We start from the raw sequence: 11,931 nt of genomic DNA, 5'->3' as shown, positions 1-11,931 counted from the left end.
TTCATTGAGCCTGCTCTGCCATTCAGTAAGATCACAGCTGATCCGGCTGTGGATTCAGCTCCACCATAACCCTTAATTCCTGTTATGCAAAAATCTATCAAACTGTGTCTTGGTATATTTAATGAAGTAGCCTCTATTGCTTCCTTGTGCAGAGAACTTCACAGAGAAAAACAGTTTCTCATTTCTATCTTAAACCTATTCCCCCAGATTTTAAGACTCTGTCCCCTTATGCTAGTCTGACTCACCAAGGGAAAAAACTTTCCTGCCTCTGTCTTATCTATCCCTTTATATGTTTTGATAAGTTCCTATCTCATTCTTCTCAATTCCAGCAAATATAGTCCCAGGTGACCCAATCTCTCTTCATAGCCTAACACCATCATCTCTGGAATCAACCTGGTGAACCTCTTCTGCACCACTTCCAAAACTAGTATATTTTCCCTCAAGTAAGGAGACCAGAACTGCTTGCAGCACTCCAGATGCGGCCTCTCCAGTACCCTGTACGGTTGGAGCATCACCTCCCTGCTCTTAAATTCAATCCATCTAGTAATTATGGCCAACATTCCATTTGCCTTCCTGATAACATGTTGCACCTGCAAACCAACCTTTTGTGATTCACACACAAGCACTCAATTCCCTTTGCACAGCAGAAGGCTATAGTCTTTCACCATAATCTTATCTTCTATTTTCCCTTCCAAAGTCGATGACCTGACATTTACCAATGTTGCAATCCAACTGACAGTCCCTTGTCCACTCACTTAACCTATCTGTATCTCTGTACAAATTCTTTGCAGCCTCTGCAAATTTGCTTTTCCACTCAGTTTAGTGTCATCAGTAAGCTGAGATACTCTACACTCTGTCCCTTCTTCCAGTTCGTTAATGTATATCATGAAAATTTGTGGCCAAGCACTCAGCACTGACTGGCAACCAGAGAAACATCCATTTGTCCCAAACTTCCACTAGTTACCCAGTTGTCATTGAATGCTAATACATTACCCATAATACCATGTATCCTTATCTTACAGATAAGTCTTTAGTACAGCACCTTATCGAATGCCTTCTGGAAATCCAGTATACAATATCCACCTGCTCCTCCCTAACCACTGTGCTCATTAGATCCTCAAAGAACTTGTGTAGGTCTGTGAAGAAGGAGAATGCTGTGTCTGGCTGATGGAACCACTTCTATCCAGATGAAGAAGTAGTATTCCAGTGGTCTGGTTCAGGGGTACTAGACGTTCAGTGTCTATCCAAGTAAGAAACCGAGCACATGCTAAATATTTTAGCAGGACACACATTGATCAGCTGAAGCTTCAGAGGTCCTGACAGCAGATACATACCCCAGCAGCAGGCTCGCTTGCACAGCATGCTGCACTGTGTGCAGTTCACGTACTTGGTACAAAGCACAAAGAGAGATAATGATTAAAATAATGGCTGAACAGTTCTAACTGGTGTTTGCTCCATTACAGAAACCCAGGTGAGTCATTAGGTTGGGGATAATGCAGGAACATATGAAACTTAGCCACAACCAGTTACTGCACCCACTGCCAAAAGTGTCTATCAATACCTTCTGAAATTATGACACGTGAGCACCTGCTTGAGGAAAGACCACAAGACATATGAACAGAATTAGAACATTCAGTCCATTGAGTCTGCTCAACCAATCCATTATGGCTGATTTATTTTCCCTCTCAACCCTATACTCCTGACTACTCCCTGTAATCTTTGATGCCCTAACTAATCAAGAACCTACCAACCTCTGCTTTAAAATGTACCAAATGATGTGGGCGCCACAGCTGTCTGTGGCAATGAATTCCACAGATTCAGCACCCTCTGGCTAAAGGAATTCCCTCTCATCTCTGTTCTAATGGGATATCCCTCTATTCTGAGGTACCTGGCATGTACTTACTTTTCCATTTTTCGACTCTATATCCAGCTCTGCAATTTTAGCCCATTTCTGCCAGAAGTTGGGATCATCTAAGGAGATATCCGTCCTGTTTCCTGAAGCTACGAAGCTGGCCTGAAGCAGAAATAAATCACAGAAGAATACCAAAAGGGGTTTTTGTTAAGGAGTTTCAAGCAACCAACAAAGAAATTAAATTGATATTTAAATGACACAGCTGGAACACAGTATGACAGGGTGGTCAGAGGATTGCTCAGATCTGGCTCTGAACACACAAGTTTAGCAGAATGCTGTAAACAAACTTGAATCAAGGCACTGAGCTCAGGCAGTTACTTTCATAACATTCACGAGTATAGATGAGACCAATGCAAATCTCACTGCAATCCCAGGGTAACTCATGATGTAAGGGCAACTGCATTACCATATGACCCCAGATTCAAGGCCAAGTCAGCACAATGTTTCCCTCTTCCAAGGGTAACTGCATATGTGTAGGTGACTCCCAATAACCTGGCTGAAATTCACTGTATCAATATTTCAGGATAGACAGATACTTTATTGATCCCAAAGTAAGTTACAGTATCACAGTAGCATTACAAGTGAACAGATATAAATAATAGAAGTAGAAAGAATAAAAAAGGTTACCACAAACAGTCTAACAGGAAGGGATCATCACTTCCCCAGCTAAAGGTTTACCTATTACAGACCCTAATGGTCAAAGGTAAGAATTACCTCATATAGTGCTCTTTGGAGCAGAGCAGTTATCTTGTCTTTTACTAAAAGGGCTCCTCTGTTCACCCAAGGTGGCGTGCAGAGGGTGGGAAACATTGTCCAGAATTGCCAGGATTTTCCATTGGGTCCTTTGTTCTACCACAGCCTCCAGTGTGTCCAGTTTGACTCCTATAACAGAGCCAGCCTTTCTAATCAGTTTATTGAGTCTGTTGGCATTGCTTGTGTTGATGCCATTGCCCCAGCACACCACCATATAGAAGACTGTACTGGCAACAACTGACTGGTAGAACATGTGAAGGAGAGGCCTGATGATTTATTAAATGAGGAAAATCAGTCGTGTTTGTGCCAGTTTAATTGGTGCCCCTTTTTTGTGTTAAAAAGCATTGGTCGAGAAGTCACCAGTAAGAAGACAATTATTTAAAAGAGCTGAATAAAAACCAAGCCTCATGCAACAGCAAATAAGGTAGTGTCATGCTTCTGCACGTCCCTCTCTATCCATTCGTACAGCATTTAAATTATTCTGCTAAGCCATCAAATGGCTGTGCAGTGAACCATTTGCTCCCGAGTTGGAGCCATTAAGCCGTGCCTTAAAATTGCTTCTAACCTTCGCAAAAGTGGAGCCCTTTCCTTCTGATTCAATGGTGATAGTGCGTGTTCGGCGAAGCAGGATCTGGTCAATGTCTTCTTCACAGAACTTTGAGCCCTCATCCTCCTCATCCATTAGGGCTCCATATGCTCCTTTACGAAGTAGGTCTTCAACTTCAATCTTAGACAATGGCTGCACCTGCACAGGAAGGTACACAGTCAGAGAGACAGTCATTTCAATACAGAGCAGGATCAGAATCATCGCTCAAAGCTGCGCAGGTGCGTGGCCATGTAGTAAATGAAATGCTCCTGCACACAGCTTGGCTGTAGCACATATAATGTGCCACAGTTTTCAGGCCATGTAAAAATTTCCTGCTTGGAGCAATGGTTGGTCCGCACAGCTAGCAGGAATGTTGATTATCACTGACATACTGAATGTTGCGAAATTTATTATTTTGTTGCAACAGTACAGTGGAATGATTAAGCCACAATAGGAAATACAATAAATAATAAGCACTGCAAAAGGAGGGCAAAATGTGTGGTAGTGTTCATCAGTTAATGGACTGTTTAAAAATCTGATGCCAAGACCATCAGAGCAAATAGCATCTGGAAAGGAACAGTCCTGTGAAAATTTTAATGGAACTGTCTTTTAGTTCCCATTCCCCTCATTTCTCTCCCTTCAAATAAGAGAACCAAAAGCTGGATTTTTTCTTGTTATCAAGATATCTGTAAAAGTTTTATGTTCTTTAATTTAATTCTATAGTTTCTCTTTGTTCCTACAGGACAGCTTCTTTCTACAAGCCATTAGACTTTTAAATTCACATGTACTTCCTCACGTTGTGGGATGGATGTAAGATTTAAATAATTTCAAAGTACTTCTAATTGCTTCTTTCACTCCTGCAGCATCTTAGAAATCACTGCTATAGTGTGCTCCTTGCTGTGTAGGTCGTTAATAATGCCTCCTTTTTTCTACCTGATGACCCCTTATTTATTTATGTTTCTGGAGTTTCATGAGTGTGCAATTTGTTCTTTCCTTTTCTCATCCACTCTGTTAACACCATCTGCCTTTGCTGTTTGTCAATACTGTCGTACATTTTATCTTCCCCACTTCTCAGTCTTTATCCAGTCTAAAAAAAGCCATGGCTCTCATTATTCCGATAATATATTGCACAGTTACAATCACATTTTCTTTCCTTATAGCTGCATCCCTTGCCCCACTGCCACTGATGTCACTAATAATTAATCTACTTACTTTAGTTTCTGCTTAATCTGCATCCTGAAATATTTAATACCCAGTTGTGATTTTAAAGTAGCCATGTCTTAGTGGTCCCTAATGTGTTGTTTTTTATATCCCCCACACTTAACTGGTTCTACTGTTGGTGGCAAAGCCTGACTTGCTGAGTTGGGCTTTGATGTAGTGGGCCCTTCCACTTCACGCCAACACCACCCTCACCTCACAAAGCACAACATGGAACACTTACCCCATTAGTGTTTCCTCTACGATTCATTGCTTGCAACACAGCTCTGTCCAGGCCTAGCTTAAGGCTGGCCTTGTCAAACATTTCTCGCTCGTATGAATTACGGGTTATGAGGCGATACACTTGAACGGCTTTACTCTGTCCTATCCGGTGACAGCGAGCCTGAGCCTAGAAAAGAGGATGAGGCAGTGTCTAAGATGCAGAGCAAACAGATCATGAAATGCTTGAATGAGGGCAAAACACACTTTGATGAAGGGAACACTGTAGCTTTATATTGTTTACTTTTTAAACTTGTGTTGTAAATGTACCTTATTTATTAATTTGTGGTAATTTTTTTTTGTGTTGTGTTGTGTGAGTTATATGTACTGTGTTGTGCACCCTGCTCCAGAGAAATGTCGTTCCATTTGGTGGTGTGCATGTATACAGCTGAATGACAATAGACTTGAACAAGTAACCTAATATTCATGGTTCTAACCACAGCTTCTGTGCACACTGCCTTATTTGGGTACGAACATGTCAATATTTCCTTCATCTTTCCTGTGACACCAGAGGGAAAACGGCTAGCACCTCCCCACATTTTGTCAAACCAGTGAAGAAGCAAAGGACTAGCCCTTCGACATCTCTCTCTCTCCCCCTCCCAAAATCTAGCCCCTTCACTCAATGACTCTTGTTGGACAATGATGCACCTCCCAGCTTCCTGATTGATGGAAGATGGAACTTTAGCCCTGAACTACAGTTCTATGAAGAAGTCTGAGGCGCGCACACACACTGTCTTCGTCAATGTGGAGCGAAGAGCAAGTCTGTAACGGAGGCAAAGGATGTTGGAAATGTGAGGGTGGAATGCTACGTTATGGGCATGAAATAAGTGGCAGAGAAGTAATGCCATGGGCACGGGTGGTGCAGGTGCAAACACACTCAGACTTGAGACACCAGACAAAGTTATTTAATTCCAATTGGTTTATTAACCACTGAAGAATGTCTCTTGTACTTCCCAATTCCTATCCTCTCCCTTCCCTTTTCCCTGCCCACTTCTCATTCTCAGTCCGTAATACAGACCCATATCAGAATCAGGTTTATCATCAGTAATGTCATGAATTTGCTTTATTTTTGTGCAGTGGTACAGTGTAATACATAAAATACTACAGTACGGTGCAAGCGTTAGGCATCTTCGCTATAAATACGTGCCCAAGACTTTCGCACAGTCCTGTACCTTCAGATCATTCTTTCATTTGTTCTCTTGACTTAACAGTCTTATATCACCAACAACTTGCCTTGTTAGTCCTGAATAATAAATGCATATTATACCTTTACATCTTCAATTGTAATTATACAAATAAAAGCAGAGATTGAGAACAGAGAGGTCCTCCTTCACTGGCACTGTGTGTCCACACCAGCCAAACATGGACAACATTATTCCCACATGTCACCTGAATCTTGTGGCAAGGGATTTAATTCCCACCACTGTCTGCAAGGAGTTTGTACATTCTCCCTGTGACCTCCAGGTGGACCAGTTTCCTTCCAGATTTCACTGACCTATGGGTTGTGGGCAAGCTAGAACAATCCTCACTGATTTGATTTGATGCAAATGACACATTTCTCTGTATGTTTCGATGTAACAAGCTAACCTTTTATTTATTTTTTCTTCAAATGCTCATCCAATTATGTACAGATGAGAAGGGTTTGTGTCTACATTACCAATTCAGGCTCTCACTGGATGAGTGATTTCTCTTTATTCTTGAACAACCCCCACCCACCACTCAAAACTTCCTGCTCATCACCTTAAATCCCTGCCCTCCGATCACTACCCAGCTACATAGAAACACAGAAAGCCTACAGTACAATACAGGCCTTTCAGCCCACAAAGCTGTGCCAAACATGTCCCTACCTTAGAAATTACTAGGCTTACCCATAGCCCTCTATTTTTCTAAGCTCCATGTACCTATCCAGGAGTCTCTTAAGAGATCCTATCGTATCCGCTTCCACCACCGTCGCCAGCAGCCCATTCCACACACTCACCGCTCTCTGCGTAAACTTACCCGACACCTCCTCTGTATCTATTTCCAAGCACCTTAAAACTGTGCCTTCATGTTAGCCACTTCAGCCACGGAAAAAAGCCTCCGACTATCCACACAATCAATGCCTCTCATCATCTTATACACCTCTATCAGGTCACCTCTCATCCTCTGCCGCTCCAATGAGAAAAGGCCGAGTTCACTCAACCTATTCTCAAAAGGCATGCTCCCCAATCCAGGTAACGTCCTTGTAAATCTCCTCTGCACCCTTTCTATGGCTTCCACATCCTTCCTATAGTGAGGTGACCAGAACTGAGCACAGTACTCCAAGTAAGGTCTGACCAGAGTCATCTACAGCTGTAACATTACCTCTCAGCTTCTAAACTCAATCCCACGATTGATGAAGGCCAATGCATCGTGTGCCTTATTAACCACAGAGTCAACCTGCACAGCAGCTTTGAGTGTCCTATGGACTTGGACCCCAAGATCCCTCTGATCCTCCACACTGCCAAGTCTTACCATTAATACTATATTCTGCCATCATATTCAACCTACCTAAATGAACCACTTCACACTTACCTGGGTTGAACTCCCATCTGCCATTTTTCAGCCCAGTTTTGCATCCTATCAATGTCCTGCTGTAACCTCTGACAGCCCTCCACACTATCCACAACACCTCCAACCTTTGTGTCATCAGTAAATTTAGTAACCCATCCCTCCACTTCCTCATCCGGCTCATTTATAAAAATCACGAAGAGTAGGGGTCCCAGAACAGATCCGAGGCACACCACAGGTCACCGGCCTCGATATAGAACATGACCCATCTACATACATTCTTTGCCTTCCATGGGCAAGCCAATTCTGGATCCACAATGCAATGTCCCTTTGGATCCCATGCCTCTTTACTTTCTCAATAAGCCTTGCATGGGATACCTTATCAAATGGCTTGCTGAAATCCATATACACTACATCTACTGCTCTTCCTTATCAATGTGTTTAGTCACATCCTCAAAAAATTCAATCAGGCTCGTAAGGCACGACCTGCCCTTGATAAAGCCATGCTGACTATTCCTAATGATATTCTGCCTCTCCAAATGTTCATATCCTGCCTCTCAGGATCTTCTCCATCAACTTAACAACCACTAAAGTAAGACTCACTGCTCTATAATTTCCAGGGTTAACTCTATTCCCTTTCTTGAATAAGGGAACAACATCCACAACCCTCCAGTCCTCCTGAACCTCTCCTGTCCCCATTGATGAAGCAATAATTATCACTAGAAGCTCAGCAATCTCCTCTCTCACCTCCCACAGTAGCTTGGGGTATATCTCATCCGGTTCCGTTGTCTTATCCAACTTGATACTTTCCAAAAGCTCTTTCTTAATATCTACATGCTCAATCTTTTCAGCACACTGCAAGTCATCCCTACAATCGCCAAGATCCTTCTCCGTAGTGAATACCGAAGCAAAGTATTCATTAAGCACCTCTGCTATCTCCTCCAGTTCCATGCACACTTTTCCACTGTCACACTTGATTGGTCCTATTCTCTCACATCTTATCCTCTTGCTCTTCACATACTTGTAGAATGCCTTGGAGTTTTCCTTAATCCTGTCCATCAAGGCCTTCTCATGGCCCCTTCTGGCTCTCTTAATTTCCTTCTTGAGCTCCTTCTTGCTAGGCTTATAATCTTCTAGATTTCTATCATTTCCTAGTTTTTTGAACCTTTGGTAAGCTTTTCTTAACTAGATTTACAACAGCCTTTGTACCCCACAGTTCCTGTACCCTACCATCCTTTCCATTTCATTGGAATGTACCTGTGCAGAACACCACACAAATATCCCCTGAACATTTACCATATTTCTGCTGTACATTTCCCTGAGAACATCTGTTCCCAATTTATGCTTCCAAGTTCCTGCTTGATAGCCTCTTATTTCCCCTTACTGCAATTAAATGCCTTTCTAACTTGTCTGTTCCTATTCCTCTCCAATGCTATGGTAAAGGAGATGGAACTGTGATCACTATCTCCAAAATGCTCTCTGAGAGACCTGACACCTGACCAGGTTCACTTCCAAACACTAGATCAAGTACAGCCTCTCCTCTTGTAGGCTTATCTACTTAGGAATATGGATCCTTTCTGTTTAGATGCTCTAGAGCAGGGGATCCCAACCTGGGGTCCACGGACCACTTGCTTAATGGTATTAGTCCGTGGCATAAAAAAAGGTTGGGAACCCTGGTCAAGACTAGGGTTAGTTTTATACTCCTCAATTAAACCTCATTATTTCCTATTTGCTTGCATATCTTAAAGAATTCTTAATTAGCCTTTCTGACTTGTAGTTAATTTAATGCAATAAAATCTACTAGGATTACAAAATCCCCACAGGATTTCAGAATTTGATATAGGTGGAAATAGTTCTGCACTGAGCATGTGGTGGGTGCTCAGTTATGGTAGAGCAGAGACCAGTGTCTAGGGGCAGACTGATTAGCTTTTCCTGGTACAGGAACTTTCCTAGTGTGTCTCTCTGCAAGACTCACCTGCAAGTCATTCTGAGGGTTCCAATCCGAATCGAAGATGATACAGGTATCTGCTGCAGTCAGATTAATTCCAAGACCACCTGCCCTGGTGCACAGCAGAAACACAAAGCGGTCGGAGTCTGGCTTGGAGAAGCGATCAATTGCAGCCTGTCTCAAGTTCCCCCTCACCCGGCCATCAATTCGCTCATAGGTGTACCTAAAAGAACCACAGGTTGAATGTGTCAACCAGCATGTTTGTACACAGAAACTTACAGCATTAAAGGAGCCTCTTCAGTTAATTACAAGTGCTGGCCTTCAAAATTCATAAATTTCTCCAAAAATATTCCCTCAATTCACAACTCCCTTTGCTTCTTCCGCAACACATCTGTGGGACATAGCTGTTGTTGTAAAGGCCTCCCTGCCCCACAGCGGAGAGCAGTCCTTTGCTGCAGGACTCACAGCCAATGATGGTAGAGAATGGGGTACATCTCCAAGTCAGGTGTAACATATTGGGCCACAGCTATTGCAAATCCCAAGTGTGGATCACTTCACTCACCTCAATACCAAACTGATTCCATAGCCTATGGACTCACTTTCAAGGCCTCTACGACTCATAATTTATTTACTTGTTTACCTATTATTTTTTTCTATTTGCACAGCTTGTCTGATTTTGTACATTGGTTGTTTGTCAATCCTTGTTTGTGTGTACTTTTTCATCGACTCTTATTGTATTTCTTTGTTCCACCGTGAACACCCACAAGAAAATTAATCTCAGCGTAGTATAAGGTGACCATATACGTAATTTGAACTTTGAAGATATGCTGTCCATCCCTCACTAGAAGCTAAAGATCACAGGTTAGAGAGCAACCAAAGGGGAAGGAAAAGTGTCCCTGAAGTTAACTGGAGACCCAAGTGACTGCAGATGCCAGATATCTGGTGTAACACACTGGAAGAACTCAGTAGGTCAGGTAACATCTATGGAGGGGAATGGATAGTTGGCATTTCAGGTCAAAACCCTTAATGAAGCGTCATAGATACTGCCTGACCTGATGAGTTTCTCCAGGATTTTATGCGTTGCTCTTTGAAGTTAAAATCCATTCTCTCCATTACCATCACTCCATGGAGCCAGTGATTCTGATATACAGGATACACTTGAAGTTACTTTTACAGCCTTCCCCGTCTCAACTACAAGGAAAGCCAATGACAAAACAGCTATCAGATTCAGACTAAGATGGGTAAGTATTATTGTTTCTCTATTACTGTTAGCATTGTAAGCAGTTTGGGCCCCATATCTAAGAAAGGATGTACTGGCATTGGAGAGGGTCCAGAGGTAGTTTGCAAGAATGATCCCGAAAATGAACTGGTTAACGTGCAAGGAATGTTTGATGGATCTGGGCCTGTACTACTGGCATTTAGAAGAATGAGGATCTTATTGAAACCTACCGAATATTGAAAGCCTAGGCAGCGTGGACATGAAGAGGATGCTTCCTATGAGGGAAAGAGTCCAGAACTAAAAGGCACAGGCTCAGAATAGAGGGACGTCCATTTAGAACTGAGATGAGGAGGAATTTCTTTATCCAGAGGGTGCTGAATCTGTGGCAGTCAAGTCATTCTGTATACTTAGAGAGGAGTTTGATCAGTTCTTGATTAGTCAGGGTATCAAAGGTTACAGACAGAAAGCAGGAGAATGGGGTTGAGAGGGATAATAAATCAGCCATGATGGAATGGGAGTACAGATACAATGGGCTGAATGGCCTAACTCTGCTCCAATGTCTTATGGCTTCTTGATTATATAGGTCAATATCACATCCACCATCCAGCAGGTGTCACTAAGTGCCTGTTGGCAAAATACAGTAAGATCGTTTCTGTCCACTCACAAGGGATCCATCAAATGCCTCTTCCAGCTTGCTCAAGCAAGTTACATTCTTTGATTCACTTGGATTACTGCCAAAGAGCAAGGAAACTTCAATTATACCATCTGAATAGAATCAAGTGTTCTTCTCATCTCCATCAAAAATTTTAAGGATTCATATTTAACAGAATAGCAGGCATTGAAATTAGCTTAACTCGAGTAAGCAGTGACCTTAACAGAGGCAAGGCCTTGCTCTGTCTGACAAAGACAAGCAGCTTGTCGCAGCTCACCGTCTGTGGATGAGGTAATCTTCAAGTATATCCAGGCAGCGAACCATCTGGGAGAAGATGAGCACTTTGTGCCCGCCAGCAATCAGTTTAGGCAGAAGCTTATCGATCAACACCAGCTTTCCTGCAGCCTGAATCATGGCCTGAAGCTGGAAATTAGGAGCCTCAGGATTGTGCACCTCACGGAATTCATCCAGGATTTTCTCTTCAGCACCTGGAAGAAATCAAAATTCAAAGCTTTCATTACATATTCTCTCCAAAAGCAACTCCATTTCAAGAGTTCTAACTGCTGCCCTCTGCATTCCAATTTGCAATAACAGTGGTGCACATAGGGCCCCAACACTGAAAACAGCACAGGACATGCCGTATCTGATCTGTCCATGTTGGACACTGCACCCATCTATCAACATTAACAATGGGACCCAATGAGGTCAATATCCAACAGGAGAGAGAACCAGTTCTTACAATGTCTGCAGATGAGATAACACTTGAGATGTTAGCTAATACTATCAGTTAGAGACTAAACCTGGAGCATTCATTTTGTACAACTCAGTGAAGCAATCAGGGGAACAATTGTTCTGT

The 11,931-nt window shown here is 42.6% G+C and overlaps 1 protein-coding gene across 7 annotated transcripts in view; it reads right to left on the bottom strand.

Moving 5' to 3' along the window:
* Positions 1 to 11,931, bottom strand: part of chd6 (chromodomain helicase DNA binding protein 6) — a 338,589-nt gene that overhangs the window by 75,727 nt on the left and 250,931 nt on the right. For all 7 annotated transcript variants that reach the window (XM_059981079.1, XM_059981076.1, XM_059981077.1 and 4 more), the window contains 5 exons: positions 11,353 to 11,563; positions 9,232 to 9,427; positions 4,693 to 4,857; positions 3,231 to 3,410; positions 1,904 to 2,014 (listed from right to left, as the gene is read on the bottom strand). In XM_059981079.1, the coding sequence (XP_059837062.1) occupies positions 1,904 to 2,014; positions 3,231 to 3,410; positions 4,693 to 4,857; positions 9,232 to 9,427; positions 11,353 to 11,563 (863 nt within the window). The remainder of the gene's footprint in view (positions 1 to 1,903; positions 2,015 to 3,230; positions 3,411 to 4,692; positions 4,858 to 9,231; positions 9,428 to 11,352; positions 11,564 to 11,931) is intronic.

This window comes from Hypanus sabinus, chromosome 9 (genome assembly GCF_030144855.1).
Source record: "Hypanus sabinus isolate sHypSab1 chromosome 9, sHypSab1.hap1, whole genome shotgun sequence".
Taxonomy (NCBI): Eukaryota; Metazoa; Chordata; class Chondrichthyes; order Myliobatiformes; family Dasyatidae; genus Hypanus; species Hypanus sabinus.
Note: the sequence above shows the minus strand (reverse complement) of the source record. Positions and strands in the feature narration are given on the sequence as shown.